The 23,277-nt window shown below is 46.9% G+C and overlaps 1 protein-coding gene across 4 annotated transcripts in view; it reads right to left on the bottom strand.

The window, feature by feature from the left end:
* Positions 1–23,277, bottom strand: part of ACVR1 (activin A receptor type 1) — a 71,458-nt gene that overhangs the window by 27,463 nt on the left and 20,718 nt on the right. For all 4 annotated transcript variants that reach the window (XR_014228336.1, XM_082313611.1, XM_082313609.1 and 1 more), the window contains 3 exons: positions 10,333–10,409; positions 1,627–1,893; positions 877–1,094 (listed from right to left, as the gene is read on the bottom strand). Coding sequence is in view for 3 of the 4 variants with exons in the window: in XM_082313611.1 (XP_082169737.1) it covers positions 877–1,094; positions 1,627–1,893; positions 10,333–10,409 (562 nt within the window). In the remaining variant the exon portion in view is untranslated. The remainder of the gene's footprint in view (positions 1–876; positions 1,095–1,626; positions 1,894–10,332; positions 10,410–23,277) is intronic.

A 23,277-nucleotide genomic window follows, 5' to 3' on the forward strand; every position in this document is an offset into this window, starting at 1 on the left:
TTTTCAACACTGCAGTGAAAAGCACATTATGGTGGGAAAGCACCAACATGGAAAAATGTTTTCCAACCTCTTAATGTTGAAGAGATTTTATCTTAGAAATGCAAGGAGGAGAAAACTTCTCCTCTTTGCATTGGTCCCAGAAACAAACACTCAAGCTGCCTGTGAAGCCTTACTTGCTCAGTTTCGATAAAGCACAGGAAAGCTGCTGGGAACACTTTTTTTCTGGCCTCAAGTGACAGGGTAAGATACATTAAGTCTTTAAAAAGGAAACACTACTGCATGTCACTTTATTTTCCAGAGACTGCATGAACAAGAACATATTTTAAAAACTGAATTTTGAGTAAGCAGTTCTCATTTCTTAAAATTCCTACTGCTCTTCTGTCAACAAAATTTCACTAATTTCCTAGTCATTCAAGAGCCCTTCTACTAAGATCATGGGAGCCAGGTTTGAAGTTTTTAAAAGTTAAAAATATCTGTATTTTCTTCTTCCCCTAGGATCACATCTTTTCCAACTTTTTAGGCTGTCTTTTGTATATCAAAGATGGAGCACATTTTTACACCTTTCGTACCACTCCAGGCTACCCAACAATCAGGCATACTCTGTTTTGCTGCTTAGACATTGCTTCTAGGAACATAAACAGTTTGACTACAGTTTATAGCAATTCTCCAGGTCAAAGGAGCTATACTTGCAAAAGCTATCTTTAAAGCACGGCTTTGCGAGCATAGGAATGTCACCACAGAAGTCCTGACGCGAAGTGGCACCCCCGGCAGCAAAAGGTCCCGTTATTGATGTGGCCGTGCCTGGAGGGTACGAGAGGGGAGTTCGGACGCGAAGAAAGCTCACACAAATTTTCACCATGCACGCAGGTTACTTACTGCCAACGTGCTGTCTCCGACATTCGATGCAATCAGTCCCTCAATTGTGCCATATTCTGCATCTCTAGAATTGAGCCTCTCCATATGGTTTTTCTGTATTCTCCGGATTATCAGCACAGCTACTGCAGAAAAAACTATCAACACTATCACAGGAGCCAGTATAACAATGATTAGTGTTTCCATGCTGTAACCTGCAGCTTCTCCTTGAAAAGTTTGCCCTTGGAAGGGAGAGGGGAGGGGAAAAGAGAAAAAAAAAAAAAAAAGAGAGAGAGAGAGAAAAATAAATTTGCAAATTCTCAGAGAAAGTCTTTAAAATGAGCAGCACTGACACCAACGTCTAACTTGGTAGCCACCCAGTCGGAAAGAGAGGCCGTGACACAGCCAGAGCTATGAGGGTGCACTCACACGAAGGATGGTGCCCCAGCGACTCCCCGCAGAGCTGTCCCAACAACCCTGTCCTTCCGAACAAACCCCAGCCGTGACTCCGCAGTTCACTCGCAGGCATAACTCAGTCCTGACCCTGACCGCGCACTTGAACCCCTATTGTTCATCCAGCAATACAGGTCACCCAGCCGGCGGACATCAGATGTGTGCCAGTGGGCCCCAGGGTGGGCAACAAAGCAGAAAGGGCCTTACTGTGTTGATTAAACCCTCACTTCTGCTAGCACTGAAGTCCTCTCGCTTCCATCACATCAGATGAAAGGTGAACCTTTTTTCTTTCTCCAAATTTACCATTTATTAAGCTCTCACCTTTAGAAGAAGGCAACTGTGCAGTGATATTCATGTTGCACAGGTATCCTTGGCAGCACTCCACAGCTTGGTCAGGAGATGGAGGTGTTTTGCACGTCATTTTCCCTTGTTCGTAGACTTGGAAGCAGCCTTTCTGGTAAACCTTAGCACCATCATTAATGCTCAGGGAAGCAAAACATTGCTGGCCTTGGCAACGATCTCCATTCCCACAGGACATGCCTTCACACACACATTCGTAGTGGACCATATTGAGCTTCAGTTCATCATCTGTAAAAGGGAGAATTGAGAAAAAAACATCATCGTATTCTTAATAGCTTCATTTACACAGAGGTAATGAAATCATTAGACAATAAAACCTTCTGTTTAAGGACAGAAACATTACTTGCAGCTAGTGCTGAAAAACCACCAAGCAGGAGCTAACGATTCTAATTTAGCCGTTTCAGCAAGACAAAGATATGCGCTTGCACCATCAAAGAAATACCAGTCATATCTGCCCACTCCAAGTACTCAAATTTTGAGAGTTCAGTGACACTTTATGTCACCTCTTGCACATACACTACTGTGGGTATACAACACGGGAGGGTCATCTACAAAGGGACACTCAGCAGAGGAGAAAACCTAACAGTGTAAATTTAAAACAGATTTGCTAAACCACATTATATTTCTATACGGAAATAGTTATTCCCAAGCATTCTGGAAATGACTTTAACCAAATCAAATTAAGGCCATTTAAATTTGCAGCGGACACAGCTACACAGGATTTAGCGGGTTTAACTAGCGTGCTTGAAAAGCAAATCTGGACCGACTTTCCCAGAAGACAAGCCTTTGAGGAGTACCTTGCGAGTCTCAATAACCACGGAGATAAGTAGTAAAGCGAGAAGCAGCACACACTGTCAGTAGGTACAACACCTCCCTTCCAACTCCAGATGCTTCAGCGAAGCAAAAGGAAGAACTTTTAAAAGAATGAATAGAGTAGGAAACTAAGCTGCTAAGTATCCTCAGCAAAGCGTCTGCAGATCCCTAGCTGGGAAAAACCCACTCTCCCCGCGCAGAACCGCACGGGCTGCCGCCCTCGGGAACGGCACGTGCCTTAAAACGGACAGCGCTGGGCACGCCGGTCTCTGCAGGAGAGGACACCGCTGCCGGCGAGCTAACGCACAACGCTGGAAGCTCTTCAGGCCCCTGGAAAATGCAGGTGCCCGTGGTGGTAAACGGCCCTGTGCAAAGAGGCACAGCTGTGACGGACAGGACAAGTCGCTGCTCTGTTACGCACATCCCGTGCATGCACACACACGTTTATGGCAACCTAACTCATATTTACATGCTCTTTTTCAGTTCTAACACACAACAAAAATGTCCAGCTACAAATACAGTGGATGCTCCTAAAATAGCAGATAAGCATACCATGTGTTGGACTTTTTCAAGCCTATCATTAGAGTCTGCCCACTGGGAATATAACTCAGTTTGTCTTCCGCTTTGTTTTCCTCCCCTCCTCCCACAATGAACAAATACACAAATATAATTTGACATTTTTGAACCACTAACAAAAACTAAACTGGGGAAAGAATCCTGAAATCAGACAGCGTCTGTCACATTGATTTCAAGTACTGGTATACACAACCCCGGTCATACACGCACCAAGTAATAGCTTCCCTAATTTTGTGGCACTTTTTTTTAAAAAGAAAAAAAATGATGCCAAACATTCCTAGAATCGAAGTTCTGTTCCTTCTCCTCCCGCAACAGCAGCGGCAAAACACAACCGGTATTGTAACACACAAGCCCTTAATCTCGGTTCGCCCGGCTGGCACTGCCGAAGGCGTTCAAAGCCACAGACCCAGAAGGGGCCTCCTCCCCAGGCATGGCCACGACCTGCCGAAAAGCGTGCAAGGTCCGCACCTTCGGTAAGGACAGCCTTCCCCGGGCGGCCCTTTAGCAGCAAGGACTTCAATACCTCCCGGCGAGCGAGACACTTCTGTTGTCACTGACAAACGCTGGCCGGGAGGAGGGAGCCGAGGAGGTTCGCAGGCTGCGGTGACAGCCATTTCAGCTATTAAGTAGCAGCAGAAATAGCTGCCATAGGGAGCACGACAAGTAAACTACCATCCGAGAGCCACACCAAGTCCACGAGGAAAATTCATCCAGCTTGCAGCCTGATCCAGCCTAACGCTTCCCTCTTCTCTTGACCCAAGGACCCTTCAAGACTGAGCAAACCTCATGTGAGCCAGAGGAGCGGTTCTGGCAGAAAACCACCTCCCTCAGGTGCCACCTCTTGGAGGAGCCCAGCAATCCCCACACGGGCCAGGAGGCGACTGTGCAGCCACCAGGCAATCATCAGCCCATGCAGAGCAAAGCTGACATCCCCTACGACCAACGAACCAAGGCACTGCTACTCCAAACACGCTACCGGCCTCTTGAGAAGACTGCTCTGGTCTGAGGGCAGGGTGAGCGATCTAACGTGACAGGCTGTGGATCCATTTAACAGGGCATGAAGACAGAGTAACGCTGACTACACACATGGAGCTGCTGCAGATCCTGATGCGTCCACGGACCAATACAGATCAATTATCTGCTGTAAAAATGAAACATTTCTGGTGAAGAACTCTGGGGTTGGAAATGGAGACGCTCTCCTTCATGACTGCTACTATTCCTTATGGCCAAACTGCTCCTTTCTTTTACTTAGTTGGTTTTCCACCTCCATGGCCTATTACCATGTACCACCAGCCCTTCCCTCATCAATGCTCCTGCAGCGCCACACTCACTTAAAAAATAGGCTGAGCTTTACCCACACAGGAAAGCTTATTCGGGCTGCAGAACGAGCCACAGCACTTGACCACGTCCTCCCACTCCTGCCTCCGCAGGCCACCAGCTAAGGCAGAGCTGCCGGTCAGAAGCCTGCGAGCAGCCCGACGGGGCGACGCTTCAGCGAACACGTACAAACCGGACACTGTGCCATACCCACAAAGCACTCTCCCCACGCACAACGCCAGCTGTGAAGGGCTGGATAGTCTAGCCCCATTTCCCCAAAGCGAAGCCAGCTGCACTTGCAAGGCACAGTTTTGTTGGCATACAGCGAATCCACAGCAGGGGCAGAGCGGGACTGGGTGATGCTTCTCCATAGCTCTCGTGAGCGTGGCTGTGCGAGCAAGGCTGCGGGACAGACGTGACCAGCAAACGCCACAAGCCAGCTGCAATCAAGGGGTCCTGGCTGAGGCAGATCAGCTCCCCCAAACACACACGCTGGGGGTAAGCATCTACTCAACAACAGCTCCGGGCGTGGAAGGCTGTCAGGCCAGCTATGTACATAGCAGGCAGGCAACACACGCAGGCAAGCAGCCAAGCTTAAAAATACTCCCATTACCCAAGCATCTTCACTGCATATATTTTTGTTTCGTAATACAGAGACTCATTGCTGCACTTGTGGCCCATATCTATTGGGCACACGCAAGCACAAAAATCTGACTTGCCACACAAAGGTACAGAGATTTGCATTAACTTCTCATTAACTAGTTTATTAGTTCATTATTATTAAAGCGTCCAAATTGAAGCTCCTTTATTTTGTTTGCTTATTCACTTTGTGAAAGTCAACAATTAAGAGCGCTGACTCTTAATTATCTAGGTATTTCAGCAGAACCAGAACCAAGACACTCCGGGCTTTACCCGGCAGGGCCAGCGTTTAACCCCCCCGGTGACGGCAGAGGACGTCGCGCTGCGCGCAGGCTCGCGTGCAGGCGCGCGGCCCCAGCCCGGATCCGCAGGACACCGAGCCGCCAGGCTCCGCGGGGCAGGTTAACGATGGGAACTGTACAGACGCAGGGAAACAGAGACAAGTTATTTACTTCTACGTGAAGTTCACTTCACACAACCAGTTACCAATCTAGGCAGGTTTTTTTCATATTTTATATACAATTCCTGGACTGTAAACATTGATAACTGTTTGGGAAAATACCAAACAACTTCTCTCCAAGGAGAAATACATGACATGTTTCTGGTAACACACCTTAATTGTGAGGTGACCTCTTCATATTTAGAAGAGTGATTAATTTTCCTTCGAAACAGCTAGTACAATAGGCACTTGGCCACTTTTTCTTATTGGCACTACAGCAATACAGTTTCTTCAACTACCTTTGACTTGAAAAAATGCTTAAGTTAATTACGTGACATGGTCAGCCAATACTGAACTGAAATAATTTTAAAAAGCATAAAAAAGTAAAAACAGATATGTTCACCATGAGTCTCAATTTTCTTTCTAAAGACACAGACTCTAGTTGTATTACGCGTACCTTTTAAGGAAGGGCTTTAGCAATATCAAATAATTTCCTTCCAGTGAGGCACCACCGCTGCATACCTCCCTTTCGAAATTCCACCTTGCAGATAAAAACTAGTACATCTTATTACACAGATATAATACATATTTAGCCCACGCATGCGAGCAAGTGTGCAGAGGGATACCTACATGACACCAGACCTCTTCATATGTGGCTGGAAAAAAAAAAGCCAGGTGGCCAAGGATGGACAGAGGTAAAAAAAGCCTTAAACAAACTAGGCCTTCGCTCCCCAAGATGTGACATTATACCAGCCTAAGTTTAAGGGGCACAATTCCATCTAAGTGCCTCCTCTTTCCCAAAGAGCGAGGCAAAGCAAAAAGGAGCGAGGCCTTCGCTCACAAGCGAGAGGGCAGAGCAGATCCCTCCGGGAGCTCCCCTCCCGCCCGGCCCGCAGCTGTGCGGCGGGAAGGCGCCGTGCCTCCGCGGCCGCATACTGCACATGCACAGACACTGCAGTCATCGGCTAACCTCGGGCCCGCGCGGCCGGCCCCAGCCTCCGGGCCACCGGGCTCCGGCTTCCCAACCAGAGACCGCTCGGAGCCGTACTAGGGTTGTTATCCCCTTTGCTGCTTGGCTTTGAGCGGGAGCACCTGCTGAGCGGGATCACTCTTCTCGAATGGAAAACCTTGAAATCAAACCAGAAAGGTTACAAATCACAGGCGAAGCTTATTTCGGAGTTCTTGGAAGCCACAGAGCTGCTGAAACCTCTAGTAGGATGAAAGGGACTTCATGCTCGAAGGCCAAAATATTTAAAAGCAGCAATATTCTTTTTCTTCTTAAATTACTAGGGTTGGGGGAAGAGGTGGGATCTGCTAGAGCTTCATAGCATAATGAATTGAAGACGAAGGAAAGTAGACTTGGAAAAATTAAAATCTCTTTAGAGTCCATTTAACTGTAGGTTAGACAGCTCTTTTTCGGTGGTTAGCTTCCCTTTATGATTCTTAGCCATTTCAGGGAAACAGAAAATAAGCTTGTAGGGATGACTACTCCATTCAGAGTTTTATTTTCTCTTTGTCAATGAGTAACAAGCATTATACAACAGCCATAATAATAATCACAGAATCATTTAGGTTGGAAGAGACCCTTAAGATCATTAAAATCCAGCCATAAACCTAGCACTGCCAAGGCCGCCACTAAACCGTGTCCCTAAGTGCCACATTGTACGTCTTTTAAATACCTCCAGGGATGGGGACTCAACCACTTCCCTGGGCAGCCTATAATAATTTATTTTATATAGGATTTATTAACTGAATATTCCAGCACTAAGAAACAGCTGTTTAGCCTTCTTATTGTTCTCCATGTTACAAAAAGCCCTAAAACAGAAAAGGCACAGGCATTACAGATGCTGGCGGTCAGTCGGGGAGCGCCAGGGGCGGGCGGAGGTGCCCGGCTCCGCAGGAGCCCGGGGGCTGGAGAGGGGGTTAGGCTGTCCCAGAGCCGGCTCCCAGCAGGCCGGACAACAGCTTCGGGAGTTTCAGTAGCTCCCAAATGCCTCCTGGCCATGGTGTCCAGCCTGCCCGGCTCTCGCAGGCAGGAGCTTGGCAGGGAAGCCGCAGCAGCCAGAGCAGTCAGAACATGGCCCGGACGCCTTCCCCCCCATCAGTAGGGAGGGCAGAAGCATCGGCAGCATTTCACGCGGCGTGCTCCTAACGTGGCCATCGGGATGAGGAAACGGCACCTCTGCACGGTCACTAGTACGTGAAAAACCTCACGCTCTCAAGCATAGGCATTACACTACTTAGTCAGGGTTTAACTTCTTGGGAAATGAAGAAAAGCCTCTTTCCCCACTTCACAGGGCTAATAAAGAAGTGACACGGAAGTAAGTGCTGTATAAACCTTTGGAATAAAAGGATTTTCTGGACACTCAAGTAGGGAAGAGATGAGTTTCTGCACTTAGAATCCCACACAGGGTTTGATTTTTTGGGGGTTGGGTTGTGGGGTTGCCTTTTTTTTTTTTTATTCATGTTTAATCTCATCTTCTGAAGCCTAGTAGCAATGCAGAAATAGTCAGAGTCTGCCCCTGAACGCTACCCAAAGATATGCCCAGACATTTTTCACTCATCAAAAATGCAAAAACCCAAACCTTGTCCAAATCCCAGTGAGAGGCAATGGACTGATCCGTGATACAATACACGGGAAACAAACAAACAGAAGATCAGAAGGTGGTGTACTTTTTGTTGTTGTTATTTTGTGCAAAGGGAAGACAAAAATAACTGTTCTCCCCCAAAACATCAACTTTTTAAAAAAATTTAGAAAAAGCACACGGGAATGTTAGCAGGCAGCAGAGGATCAACTTACTCCCTACAACCAGCTGGAAGCAGGAAACTTTCCAAAGGAAACAGAACAGCATTACTACTAGCAAACACGGAAAGAGGGAAGAGCAGTATTATTTAAGTGCACAGACAAGTAATTGCTCACAGAAAAAGAAAGTATGAGGGGAGGAGAAGGGAAGGAATAAAGCAAGAAAAGCAAAGCAAGGTTGTCATGTCTATTCTACAAAGTCTTTCACAGGAGCTCTCTCACCGTGGGAGAGAAATGCAGGCCCAAACACAGAGTTCTTTAAAAAGCGTTATTGGACCGGCTCTCCCACGGCACGGCAGCTCCACGTCGTGAACTGGAAACTCTGTTCTTCGTCGATGCCCAGCTGGCACAGGCAGACGGACAGCAAGGACACAACATCTGCACACCTCTGCCCCACAAACTCGGTCCAAAGCCCATTCCAGCGGCACACCTGGCCCAGCTCTGCCTTTGCTCCCAGATGAGGCACGACCCTGTACCTCCAGTGTCACAGACAGCCAGGGAAGGGATGGAAAGAAAGAGTCTTGGCACGGATTTAGTAACTCTTCTCTTGCTGATCACTTATTGGCATCTGTTCAACAAAAAGATATCCTTCTAAGCCCTAGAACCTAGTTTCCTTTTTTAAGCAGAGTCAGGTGAAATAAGCAAGGCTTGCACACCTGTAGGGTGGCTTTGGCAGGGCAGGGCGGGTTGCCAGCACTGCTCCATAGGTTGCACTACGCAGGCAGTGCCAGCGTCCGATTCCACACATCCTACGAGAGACACGAACAGAACCACAGACTTTAACGTGCATCTTTCCCATCTGTTTCTCTTCTCCATCTACTGCTCTTCACCGTAAGGATGTGAAAGACAGGCAGTTTAACTTTAAGATTTTTAATATAAGCAGCTCTGAAAGCTGAAAAAACATTTTCAAGAAGCAGACAGCTGCACTTCAAGAGTGATAAGAAGCTACAGTGTGATAACTCCTACCAAACCTTATTCCAAGATAATATTGTATCAATTACATTAGCGGTTTAATGTATTTCCACTAACATTCATCCAGTGTTCCTCCATTTTTAAATTTTGTCTCAATTCCCTGTTCATAGACATGACTAAAGTCCTCCACTAGACCTCTGTGCACTTTTAATCTTCACCTTCCACCATCCATTTTAACACTCCATTTAATATACTCTGCCTTTTATTATTTGCATCAACATTTGAAAATAAATGCATTTTGGCAGAGTATTTCAGAAAGATTTCACAAGGTAAATACAAAAGAACATGGACATGCCATAAGAAACACTAGATACACCTCTCAAGTCTCTCAAAATTTAAAACTGAGAAAAACAAGTTACTCACACAAAACCTTTATTCAACATTTTTAAAAGGCTGTTTGCAAAGTAGCAAGCATTTATCTGCCAGGAGGTTCTCTCCCACAACATCCCCAGGACCTTCAAATGAACCATTCCTGCCTCTCCATGGCAGTGGAAACACCCTTCTCTGATTTTGCTGAGGCGAACCTTAAATGCACTGCATGTCGTAAAATCTTTATGTGCACACAACTGCATAAGCAATTTGTGTGAAAAAGTCACTTTCCATAGCCAAAGACCTTACTGGAGCAATCACGGAGAAGTTATCTAACACCATACTAGACACTCCCAGGAGCTATCCCAGAGAAAAATCTTTGCTTTTAAGAATGCAAGCAACAACTGCACCTCAGCCCATGGGCTAGAAAGGCCTACTCGTTACACAGCTCAATAATTTGCCATTCAAATAAGGTTTCCATTTCCCTCCCCAGGCCCTGGCACGACCTATGCCAATCGCGCATGCTATAAATTTTACACATAAACGGGCAACAACCACCCTTTGAAGCAACTTGAAATGGAAAAGCAAACATCTCATTCCTGAGAGGAACGTGCCCGTGCTGCCAGCTCGTGAAGCGAGCCGGGTGCTGCGGAGCGCTGCCAGGCGGCTCTCACGGCGGAGCCGGCGCTGGAAGCCGGCCGCTGCAGCAGCGGCCAGCCACGGCTCCGCCGCGCACGGCACTCCCCAGCCACGGCTCCGCCGCGCACGGCACTCACGTTGCCCCGCGCGCGGCACTCACCTTGCCAGCTCGGGGAGGGAAACGCCAGCAGCAGCAGCAGCACAGGAAGAATCATAACTCCATCCACCATTGTAGAGCTGCAGAAAGAGAAGAGACATGAGAGCTGTGTACACTTTCACTGTTGTCTTAAAACGTACCCACCCCAAAATCAGTGTTTAGCAACACCTTTCATCAATTCCTTATACAAAACGCAGAACAACCAAGGTTGATTGGTCTCCTTTTCACTGCGTCTTGTTTCCTAAGTAATTTGCTACATTTATAAAAATTAATAATTTACTACAATTTCTTAAATCTGATTTTTTTAAAGTCATAGAAACATCATGTGCAACTACAGTGTATATTTATAAGCATGCTAGTAGGAAAACATGAAACCTTTCAGTACCAAGCAGGCATGTAAAATAGAAGATAGGCTCTTTCAACCAGGTATTAAAAAGTTAAATTATTGTGAACTGAAAAGAAGGCCCATAGAACTGTGTATTATTCGGGCTTCGAGGGGAAACAGAGAAGAGCTCAGCCAGAAAACTCTGAATAAGTTTCTTTACCAGCAGAAACCATTGCTAGATGGCAAGAAAAAGAGCAAGATTTATTTAAGGGAGACACCACTCTCAGAAGAGTAATTTCCCAGTTTAAGCTGCTTTTCCAGGGGTTTTCCTTTCCATGGCCCAGCTTTGTTTCCCTGCTGTTGAAGACAGGTAACTACACGTTGTGTGAAAACTCAGGCTGTTTCCCGCATATCAGTAGAGGCACGTGCTCCCTCAAAAACAGTAAATAAAGGAGTGAATTCTCTCGTGTATTTCAAATCTTTTCCAGGATACTTGGTCTTTACAAGAAAATAAAAGCTCCAGTTTTTACTATGAAATAAGAGTTATTTCACAGGCTTCTGAAAGGAACTTTTCTGCGGTTTCTTAAACTCCGCATTTAAATGATCACTACTACCAAGGAATAGAGATTAACTACAATCAATCTTCATTGGGATTTAACCCAACAAGCAGGGCTGGATGACTCGAAGGGCTCGTCTGTCCTGTGCTACTTGGTTCCTACAGATTCTCTAGCCTAAGCACATGCCATGAAATTTCAGCCAAAAGCAGCGGCAAGTAGTACGGGCAAAACAAAGTTACTCTCCTTGACCAAGGCACCGAGTCATTACTTTTCTTCTTATGTGTAAGTATTTGTCTTCGTTTTTCAGATTTAATTCTAGTGAAGCAGATGAAATGGGAAAATAAATTTGATATTGCCATTTTTCTTTCAGGTACCTTCTGTTGCTGCCTTTTCAAATCATTAGCAGGCTCCTTAAGTGCTTGGTGGCAAAAGCCAAGCCATTTACTTCTATATTTATTTCCTGACATGGATTTGTTTTGCAGAATATGAGAAACGTTTCACTAACTGCTTCATCATCAGCTAAGATGATGAAACATTACCGAAACCAAGTATTCAGAGTTTTCGCCCTGACAGAAAGGATCAGGCAGCGCTCACCACTTAACCTCCAGGAACAAAACTCTCATTTTCAAACATCCATTCACCAAGTAACTTTGCCTTCCTCGTTCCTGATACACGTCAATGCGTTCTTAGTATGTGCCAATATTTAACCTTCAACAATTATGCTGGAAACACGATGAAACGAACTCATACATAGCACGATCATTGAGCACTCCAATATAGAAAATTGGGAGCAGAAGAAAGCTATCCCAGGGAACGATTAGTTGCTTAATGCTCTGGATCAGTGCAGAGGGGTCCATCGCTCCAAAGGGGGGGGCAGCTACAGGACACGAGAGCAACACCGTCCTCCGCAGCCACCACGCGCGCTTCCTTGGGCCGAACAGCTTACACCAGCGCTTTCCTCGGCATTACACCCGGATAACTCCCTGCAAGTCTAGACAGAAGTGGCTCATGAGACGTGCCCTCTTTCTTTCAACACACCAATGGTTCAAAGAGCAGAGGCAGAAGCTTTGATTTTAATGATGCCAGCCGGCAGCCGCAGCGGAGCTGGGCGAGCCAGCCGCCCCGGAGGCTGCCGGGCGGAGGGAGCGCTCAGGGCGAGCCTGGCAGGGACAGGCCGCCGGTCCGCCCGGACAGCCCCTCAGACAGCAGGGACACCCGGCACAAGGAAAAAGGGCTTTAAAGAGACAAAAATGGGTTTAACAACATAGAGTGGGTTAAGACATTAAACAGTAGCACGCTGCCGACACGCAAAGCGGTTGACGGGTTTTCTACAGATCTGTAATTGACGGTTGCATGCTCCATGCCCAATTAAAAAAGCGACAATGGTTGTTTTCTGCTGGCGGGGAGACGTCACCGGCTCCAGCGCTGCGGGCCGGCTCCGAGACCCACACACGCTGCAGTCTGCCCTCAGCGGGGCTCCCTCCCCGCTCCCAGCCATCCACCACCTGCAAGCCCCCCACCCTCGGCCAGGTCAGCCCTTCCTCCTGCCAAACCTGGCTGGAGCGGGGAGAGCAGGAGGGCAGCCTGCAACGGGCTCAGTTCGGTTCTGCCAGGAAAGGAGGTTGAACACCAGAAACGTGAGCTGGCCAGAGAGGAGGAATTCAAGACACAGGAAGCAGACCGCAGTATGGAAACCAGGAAAACTCTGCAAGTTGCATGTACCTATTTGTTTTCTTTTCAAACAGTTCATTTCAATTCCCTAATATCTATCTATCTATATATCTACACACACAAACACACAAGCCCCTGCCCTGTATTTCTCAAAGGGAAGAGGAGGAGGAAGGAAATCCAAACTGTAGCCCCCGCAAAGAGGCAGCCAGCCTCCGATGGGAGCTGGCCCACGGTGACTACTTCCCATCTCATGAAGAGGAGCTGTAACACACTCGGGGTGCTGAAGTCAGCTCCCCATCTCCCGATTCCACGTGCCCCCACGCCTGCGCATCAGGACAAAGCCAGCACGGGTTGAGACAGACAGCAATTCATCAACAAGTATGAGGATTTTTACCAGGCCTCACCACAGGGATGAAGTAAGGGAAAAATGCCACAAAACCATGGTAATAGCCGTTCTTGATCCCTCATCCAACACACTGTTCGAGGTTCCTCTTCCACACAGCCCGAGGATGACTTCATTGAGTAAAGCACCCAAAATTACACCAAATTCTTTTGTTAAATGCATTTAAGTGCTTAACACAAAAGGGGCCGGCATCCTTCCCCTGCTTCGCAGCTGCAGGAGAGGTGCGCACACCGCAGGGCAGCCGCCTGCGGTGACCCGGTGGGCGAGCGCCGGCGGGGACGGACAGGAGCTGGGTCGGACGCTGCTCCAGCTGGGATCCTGGTCCGGCAGGCCAGAAACAGCTTGCTCGGTGCCCGTGGGAAGGCCCGCCGAATGACCCGCGTTCAGCCCTGCGTTAGCAAGCAACTACTTGTGCAAGCCTCTTTGGTACGGTTACATTTATGAATAGACTTTTCCTATTATGATGCAAACAACAACAAAATCAGACTATTAACAGACTTTATGCATTTCACAGCCTGCATGGTCCTCTCAAAGAAAAAAGCCAAATACTAAGAATTTAAACCCCACTTCCATGAAACTTTGTTAGACATTCATTCTCCCAAAAGCCTCAAAGAATATTTTGTCTGCTTTCGCTGAGAAGTGCTGTGCATACTTACAACAGCCTATAAAAAACCCACCGTGCGTGTACTTATCGCCAATTAAAATCCTGTGCCGTGTATGTGCAGACTTGGTACAGCTCTCGGGCTTTTGGCAAGCTGCCCGCACAGCCCTCAGCACGGCACAGCCCAGTTACACCACTTCCACTGGGTCTGCTGGGGCTGGGAGACCAGAGGAGGGAAGGAGTTGGGAGGGAGCTCCTGACCTTTGCAAAACACCAATTTTCTTTCAAAAAAATTTGATGGAAAGTGCATCCACTCTGAAAATTAAAAGTGACAAATAAAACTCTTCACTACATTAAAACCATGTCAAGTCCTTAATCCTTGCTCTAAGACAAGAGAACATTTCAGCTGGGATCAGGCGAGGTCTGCTCTCGGCCCATGCCGTTACCCAGTGCCAGCCGACCCACTGGTCAGACAGCTGAAGTCCTGCCAGAGCTTCGGAAGAGGTGTCACGATCCCTTGCTGGTTGCCATTTTGCTCAGGGTATGCCATATCTGCCGCACGCCTGTTAAATCAGCAGTTAAAAATAAGCCTGGCGAGCACGCCGCTTGCAAGGCAGCGGTGGGCCGGGGGCCGGGAAGGCCCTCTCCGGGGGTCCCACCAGGCACCGGTCCTGCTCAGAGCCACCGCAGGTGCTGGGATGGAGCCGCAGCGTCCTCCGGCTCCGAAACGGCGCTCTGGTTTTTACAGCCATCTGCATGCCCACAGTACCCTTTTAAGTGAAGGCACAAAACCCACACACAACACTGCAGCCAGGCTTTCGCTCTGTTTCACTTTCAGGTTATCCCAGTTGCAAACTGCAGACACAGCAGGGGATGAGTTTAAAAGCTCTGTTTCCATTGCTTAAAGAAATGACTTTTTTTAAAGCAATTCATAATACACATATGTAAGGCCCAAAATCTGATTCTAGTGACACCAGCAAGCATGTCTCTTCCACTTACTACTTGTTTAGAGAGAAAGCAAATATAAGTTTTAATGTAAAGAACAAAACATTCTTTAATAGAGCTCCATGGCAAGTTGCTATGGATCTAGAGATCCGCAAGATATCCAGTTAGTACCTGGCGTTTGAAATCACAAGAACTTTTTCCAAAGGAGATAACTGGGATTTAATCCAGATAAAGGAAGAGGAGCTAGAAAGCAACCAGCAAATAACGCACAAAATTTATTTTCCCTTCTAGATGTACCAATCTTTACTATTATTGGACTGCGACTCTTCGACGTGTGTGCTGTAGGGGAGCCAGCAGGGCTGCAGTAGCCACTAGAGGGCATTCAAGACATGGGCCCTGGGATGGGAGCCGCCGTGCCATCCTGCATCCACAGGGATGCTGGGCGCCGCGCGGCAGAGCCGGGGGCAGGTACCGCGTCTGGGAATTCCACCCGTGTACAGGGAAAGGAAGATCATTTGGGCTTAACTTTTCCATACAAAAGCACACAATTAGAGAACCTGAAACTTGCTATAGGTCACGGTGGAAGAAGTCTCTTCTAAAGTGGCAGCTGACAGATTTCCAAACAGATCTGTTGCGGAGCGCAGACGGCGAACTGAACCTAGCTCCGGAGCAGGCCGGAATCTACTCTGAAGCCAGCTTTAGATTCCAAAGAAGGAATCAACTAAATCGTTTTCAGAAGCCTAAAGGAACAATAATAAGCATATGATATGGCAGATATAATACTTCGTTAGGACACCCAACAACATACAGATGCACAAATAATTGTTTTAGATGAAAGAATTGATAGAATTCTCACCGTTTATATTCATAAAGTCCCAACACTTCAAAGAATCTATCCTGAAAACCCCAATACCTTTTCCACTTTTACGGCCAACATAAATTGCTTTCTGTTTTCTTAGGAAGAAAACTATTTGTCTCCTGCCAAATCTTTCCCTTGTGGCCTGACAGCAACATGGGGGCGAGGGAGACCTCAGATGACGGCTGGGACTGTCGAGATGGCTGCTGCAGCGAGCCGCAAGGGGAGAAGCGCCAGGAGCGAGGACGACGTGAAACACCCCACCGACACCGGCGCGGGCTGCCGGGAAACTGCGTTTGGTCCCCAATGCCACCACCCTGATGCAGAGCAAAGACCGCGCCAGACAAAAGAGCAAGGCCAATTAGTGAAGAAATTTAAGAGGACTTTTCATCTCAATATGACACAGACATGGGAACACGAACCATTAGAGCAGTTCAGACTTTTCTGACGAGATCAGAAGCACCCACGCTATCGCTGACAGTCCTGGTGGCCACCCGCCAAGAGCCCAAGGGCTGCACATAGTTTGCATGTACCTCACCAGATTCATATCAAAAGAAAACATCCATAATACTGGATTGTAATTCTACCATCCACAATAGCCACACGCAACCTAAATTCATCAACAGCTGTGTCTTTAGAAGGGAAGATGTGCATTTAAAAGCAATAATTCACAGCTTTTTTTTTTTTTTTAATTGAAACTCACAGAAGCTAACTAACAACCTGAGAACGGCACACACAAAGGCATTCCTAGGGTCAGAACAGCAACCTTGGGCATTCCTTTCTTCAAGCCTAAACTGTTGCCAGAATTCAGCAAGATGGAAGCCAGCCACAAACTCCATTTGGCACCCACCTGCAAGTGCCCAAGGCACACATCAATACACTTCAGCTCACGAAAATTTGCAAAAGATTGCCACCTTGAAAGGCTGAATGTCTCGGATCCAAATGACCACAAAAACAGTGAAGTGTGCAAGACACTGGTTCTCCTATACTCCTCATATACAAAGCAGAATTACAACACTGCTGAATAAGAATAAAAGCCACCAGGAGGAAAATGACCTCTACAATGTAAAATGTCCTGAAATTTACTCCTTACGAGGTTAATAGCTCTGAATACGCTCACGAAGAGCCGCTCCCTAGGCTCTTAAAAGAAAAGGAAGAGGTCACAAAGCACAAGCGTCACTTATAGAAATAAAATCCCGTTCGGTCTCCCTCCTGGCATATGCAAGTAAGGATCCATTTATTGCCCATGCTGTCACCCAAAGGCTCCAGCTGACACACCAGCTGCCGGAACGGCATCGCACGGGGCAACAAGTAAGTAACGCTCACAGTGTCGGGGTGGGGGGACAGACACACAACAGCATGGAGGGACAACACGACCACTTATCTAAGAGAACAAAGTCTTACCTAGGCGGAGTAGCGAAGCAGAAGCGGCCCCAGCCCCTTCCTGAGCGGGACGGGGAAGGCACGAGCCACAGGCAGCCAGCCTCTCCTGTCACGGAGGGGAAGGCAGGGCTCTCGTGCCCAGGAGAGGGGCCATCCCGGAGAACGCGCAGAGCGGCCAAAGGCCCAGGATGCACAAGGGGCACAGAAGAGACCAAAAATAACGCTAGCTTCCCCATGCAGGTCAGCTGGTGAGCAGGTGGACTCCCGACCTTGTACGTGGGCAGCAGAACTTCTCCGTGTGGTTCCAAGAGACAGGAGCGGCTTGTCGTTAGAAAGCCCGGGTGTAAGAGTCTGGGTTGTGTGCGGGTATTGCATCAGTACGGGTGTCTTAGGCAACCCGACGGTGGATGGCTTACTCAAATGATGAAGTAAGCACAGATGTTTTTAAACTGATCTGAAAACCCCAAAATATATTGCAACTTCCCGGTGCCTTTGAAGCCACATGCGTACCTTTCCATATCATTTATTGCCTTGCAGGCTAAATAAATTCACCAGGAGGCAGCTATCAAGGATTAACATTGCACCATAGAACAGCTTTCCTCTGTAGAGCCTGAACACAGCAACATCCCTTAAAAATGCTCATTTACTAAGTTACTGCGTATGGTTCACTGATCGTGTCATCGCTGTGAGCATCTTGAAAGTTAGGTATGCAATTCCACATGTGCAAACAACCAACTACACATGGTTTCGTTTATACGGGCAAACTAACAGATATGAATTTGCAAGCAGTTTCATGAGGCAGTCAAGTGAAGAGTCAAGCATGCAGTAGCTTCATCTTGCACACGTATGTGCCTGAGGCATTGAGTAGGTATCAGCTCATGACACTGTTAGATATACATGAATTATTGTGGCTTCTCACATATTTCACATAGAAACAAAGATGTTATTCTATTATACTACATACATTTTATTGCTACACAGGTATTATTACATGGCACACAGACAGTTCCTGCCAGAGGGGAACACTGCATTCCATAACCGCTGTGAAAGAGGCTCCATCGCACAGCTGCAACATAAAGTTTCTTGGACATTTCCCTATTAGAAACAATTATAAGTTGTAGACAACCTTGGGTACCACTCACTTTGCTAAGGCCATTCCAAGTGCCCACACAAAGTGGAGGCAATTTCCATTAACAGCTGGCAACTTAATTTGTGCTTGCCTCTAATGCCCAAGGCCCCAGCAAAATGCCCTTTCAAATCCTGCTGCGAGACACGGTACTTCTTCCCCTAGAAGTCTTCTCTCTCAGAAGCCAGTACCTGCTGTCACATCTCAGCGCAGAACTTCCAATGAAGATACACACTCCCTCTAATCTAAACCCGGATTTATCCACCAGCTGTGAATAAGACCCAAACACAAATATTTTCAAGCGACAAATTATCAGAAATTGCCTGTAAAAGCTGTTTCTACATTCTTTAGGAAAAAGAAAATAACCACACAAACCCAAAACCCACACAGTACCAGCTACTTAGTTTTAACTTACTCAAAGTCTACCTCTTTGAGACTTGGCCTGCTTTCATCCAGTGAGCAATACTTTATTTATTAAAGATTTTATCTGTGCAGTATGTGATGAAGGAGTTCAGGGAGGAACACACTTTCACAGCTTGCAGGAGTTTCAAAATTGCCTATCAAACACCGCTTGTATCGCATCCTGAGCGCACCCATCTTGACAGGTGACGAAAACAAGAAGTATGGGCAGAAACACTGGGCTTAATACATACCTGCACAGAAAGGGCAGATAGTCCGACACAGGATCAGAGTCAAGTTTTATTAGAGCATGGTTTCACAACCAGTTTGGACCAATCTAAGACACAGCAGTGCCAAAACTGGCTGTCCAACCGTGTCCTCAGCTCGCTGCCACCACTCCAGGCAGGCTCCCACCCCTCCTCTCGGCTGCGGCGAGCGCAAGGCCATGGGGTAAGCTGGATCAGGCCACTGATCAGACCACAAGCTCTTTAGTTAGTCTTCACCATGACTAAACATGCGAGGCTCAGCCCAGCGGTGACATTGCCAGCGCTAGCACAGGAGAGGTGGTGGGAACACAGCTGATCTCAGAGACTGGCAGCCCTTCAGTGGCGGCAAAATCTTAGGTTGATTGAAAAAAAAAAAAAAAAACACACACAACACCAAACAAACAAAAAACCAAACAAAAAAAAAAATCACAGTGAAAACCCACCTTCAGTCCCTACAAGAGAATTAGCAAGACAGACAGCAGGGTCTTAACTATCACCCCCCTAGGTCTCCAAATAAAATATACTTTTTAAAGCAAAATCTTAATCTGTCAAGTAAAGAAATATTTTCATCAGAACACTCCTCTAGCTTTGTTTTGTTTTTAGCCTAAAACAAAGGTCCTATTTTTATTACTCGCTTTCCCTTTCCTTTCCTCAAGCAATTGCCAGCTCCCGCTCCCGATACAGGCTTGGCTCAGCAAAGAGCCCCCCGGCAGGCTGCTCCTCGCCGTTTCGTGGGACCACTTCGGAGAAACCGCTGGTAGGTCCCCAAATACTACTTCGCTTTGGAAAGCCTAAGCGCCCCGATCAGCCTCGGGGAAGCTGCAGCGGGCAGCCAGCAAGGCAGGGTGGCAGCAGACCTCCGCGCGCAGCCTCCCCAGGTCGGATACCCCGCATCCCCAGGCGGGACTGACACCCGGCACCAAACCGCTGCACCTCCGCCAAGCCCTACCCAAGTCCAAGGTTGTGTCAGGGTTTGTGTGCACTACCGAGACAGCGAATATCCCCACGCGGCCCTGTCCTGCAGTGCGTTTTAACTCTTCCAGCCAACTGCATTGTAGTCTTAACAAAAAACCGAGACAACTGAAGTTACAGTCTCAATAAGATCAATGACTATCAATTTAAGATCAGGATTTTTAAATGCTTTTTATCAACTATTTAAATATTACATAGACTGCTTGTTAAAAGTTTCTCACAGAACACTTCAGCCAACACAAACCAAACATTTCTGAAAACAAATCTTTAGCTTCAGTCTCACCAACAAAAGTCCCAATTTTTTTCCTCAAAAAAAGTCAATTTTTTTCTGTTTTTCCCCTCTTTTTTTCTTTACACAAATTTTAAATACTTCTGCTTTGTTCACCTTGGGTTGCTTTTGTGGGTTTGGGTTTTTTTTTTTTTTTTCTTTTAGTAGAGAAGCTAAGGTCTGATTATATGATGTGAACAGCATTTAAAGACCATCTCTCACTCTGGCAAGCCCTGCTGAAAGATAAAAATGTAGTCTGGTTCCTACAAATGCATTAAGCAGTGTCTCACTACAGTCTAGTTCTGTGTTGTCACATATGCAGGGACCTTAAGAGGTGCAAATGCTTTTTATTTTCAGCCTCTGATGTTATCAGTCTGGCTCGCAAGTGAACTGCAGGAGCTGCAGGATGCTCCCTCGCTGCCGCAGGACTCTCAGGGTGACCCCGATCTGTGCCGGCATTTCACCACCGGTGAGGACCCCCGCTCGCACATCAGTAATCCCAGTGGGATTTTGCCTGTCTGGGCAGATCTGAACCTCTACAATTATTTTCACAGGGTCATTACCACAAAAATAATCTACTTACATCCCTTAGCCCAAGCATCCTAAGCAGAATGCAACTCGTTGTATTTTGATAAAAATTAGTTAAAAAATAATTTTTTTTAATCCATTTCATTACATTGGCAGAATAATGTAACTGCAGCATGACACAGCAATCGCAGCCATTTGTTAAAAGAAAGCCAGCAAATCTAGAAAAACGAGGAGGACAGGAGAGCGAGATGATGTGCCGAGGAACGGCAGGCCGAGCGGCCGGGTGGACGAGAGCCACCGCTCGACGGCGAGGGTCTCAGAGGAGAGCCGGGCTTTACGCCTCCGGCTCGCTGCTCGCGGATTACGCTGGGATTAGAACAGCATTCTTCAGGAGTGATGGGTTGCTACAGAGTAGGAAAGGTTAAGGGACACGAAAGAGTCAGGTATTCGTTTTGCGCGCCACTTAAAGCTTAAATGCTCCCAAACGTCAGCGAGCCAAAGGAAGCCAAATACAAATTAACAAAATTTTTAGAACAAATCAGACTGAGAACAGAAGTTCCTAACGCTCCATAGGCACGTGTCGGTGAACAGCCTTTCATCTCATCAGATTCTTTCATTAACTATTACTTTGGAGTCCAAAAAGCTGAATGCAATTAGCAATCCAGAAAAGAAGGGAACACCCTGGTGCACGAGAAAGTGAAATTCTTCAGAATTTTAACAATATTGTTCTACAATTTGGTCTTGCCTGTTTGGACAGGCCAGAGCCATATTATTCTGTTCTTAAATACAAAGTACAGACAAAACCAAGTTATATTGCAGGCACGGTGGTCCGCAACCTTTCTTCTTCTGCTGACATTATGCAAAGGGGACACTACCGCGCAGAGGTGTACAAAACCTCATTAAACCTAGAAACATAACATCGGCAGGTCAGTCATCCCTTTAAGATGAATGTAACTCAAAGCTGAGTTTAAGAAGCTAGTAAGGTAAAGAACAGTTGGGGTTCTTCTCCGTCCCAGAACTCTCCGATGATATGTCTGTGCCCCCCACACTGGCGACATTAACCTCAAAGTCACTTGTGCTGCTGTTCACGCCACAGTCTCACCCTCTGTTCTCACCCTCCGCCAGGACCCTTTCCTTTGCTCTGCTCCGACTCCCTCGATGCATCCCGCAAGCTGTCCTCCCTTCTCACCGGAGGCTTCATAAGGCTCCGCAACCTCCACCACAGGTCTCTTCTGCTCACGTCCTACCTGTGGCAGCCTTGCCTGCCAGCACTAATCCAGCTAACGTTCAAACCTGTATGCTAAAACAGCTTGAGATCTTTCTTTCCAAATTACTCTGTCCTGACATTCCTTAGTTGCTGCTTTAGGGGTGTCCGTCTTGATCTCACAGGCAGACATTGTGTCCCTCCTGGTACCGGGATTACCCTTTCATAGCCACAAGGGACGCTCATCATTGCCACACTACGCAACCCTCAGTCTAACAATCGGGCATCTTGTCACCCCTCCCTAGGTCACATTTACTCCAAATATATACAATTCTGACACTTCCCAGAGCTGTTCTAAGTGGTCCCTTTCCACCTATTTAGCTGTAAGCTTTCAAATTCACACATCTCACATGGCCTTGCCAAACCTGACTGTACTTGTATATCCTCAGAAAACCGTTCCATATATTTACCCAGACTTTTATTTTAATTGCTGCTACAGATGACAAAAAGCAATCAAATTGCTCTTTAACAGCTAAATTACCATGGCTGACCGCACACATACTCCTAGCTGCAAACACAAATGTGAAGTAAAATGCAAGCTAAAATTCTCTTTACAGACAAGTCTAGCTTTGGATCTCCGAATGAAGGACTGCCTAAGAGCAGCTCATCTGCGATCACGTAGAAATGAAGCCATACTCTCTTGATTAAAGTGAGCTTATGACATACGTCCACTGGCGATTTCCAAGGTTCAACATCTCCACAGAGAGGATCCAGCCATGACTGTCAATACAACAGACTGAGGACAACAAGTCAAAGATAACCTTCACCAGCTGCTTCTGAAAAAGGAAGCACCCAAACACACTTTGGGCCAAGAGCCCTCCTCAGGAGTGGGAAGTGATGGAGTGAGACCATTCTGAAGAGGATACAAGACAAGACAGCACTTGTTCATACAGAGTAGGTGACCACACCACTTTTTTTTTTCCCAATGTTAGGAAGGATTTGGCATAAAGCCATTTTCCTCTGAGATGAGAATGCACAAGTTAAAGGAATGAATATACTTCCCACAAATAACCTTTGATGGAAACTGTTCCTATGAAAGGGGCAAAGAGCATTGTCAAAGGCACAAGGAACTAAATTTGGATGCCCTGGATAGTTACTGTCATCAACCTGTCAGCACAGACGATAATATTGATGAAGAGGTCCAACAGTCAGCATGAAAAGGTTTCCGTGTCCTTATTGTTGCTCAGTGGAAATGGAAAGCCAGATTGGCCAGCAAGGCCAGATCTACCTCCCCAGGAATCTGTTGAGTTTTCACCTATCTCCTGGCCACAAGATAGACTCTTCTGAGTTTCGTGCTGCAAAACTCTCCACTCAAAGAAAAACAGCAACAAAAATCAACCTCAGGTTCTCACCAGTGTGGATCTAATCCTGAGTGCTCTGAAGT

The sequence above is a fragment of the Platalea leucorodia genome (genome assembly GCF_965183815.1).
Source record: "Platalea leucorodia genome assembly, chromosome: 5".
NCBI lineage: Eukaryota > Metazoa > Chordata > Aves > Pelecaniformes > Threskiornithidae > Platalea > Platalea leucorodia.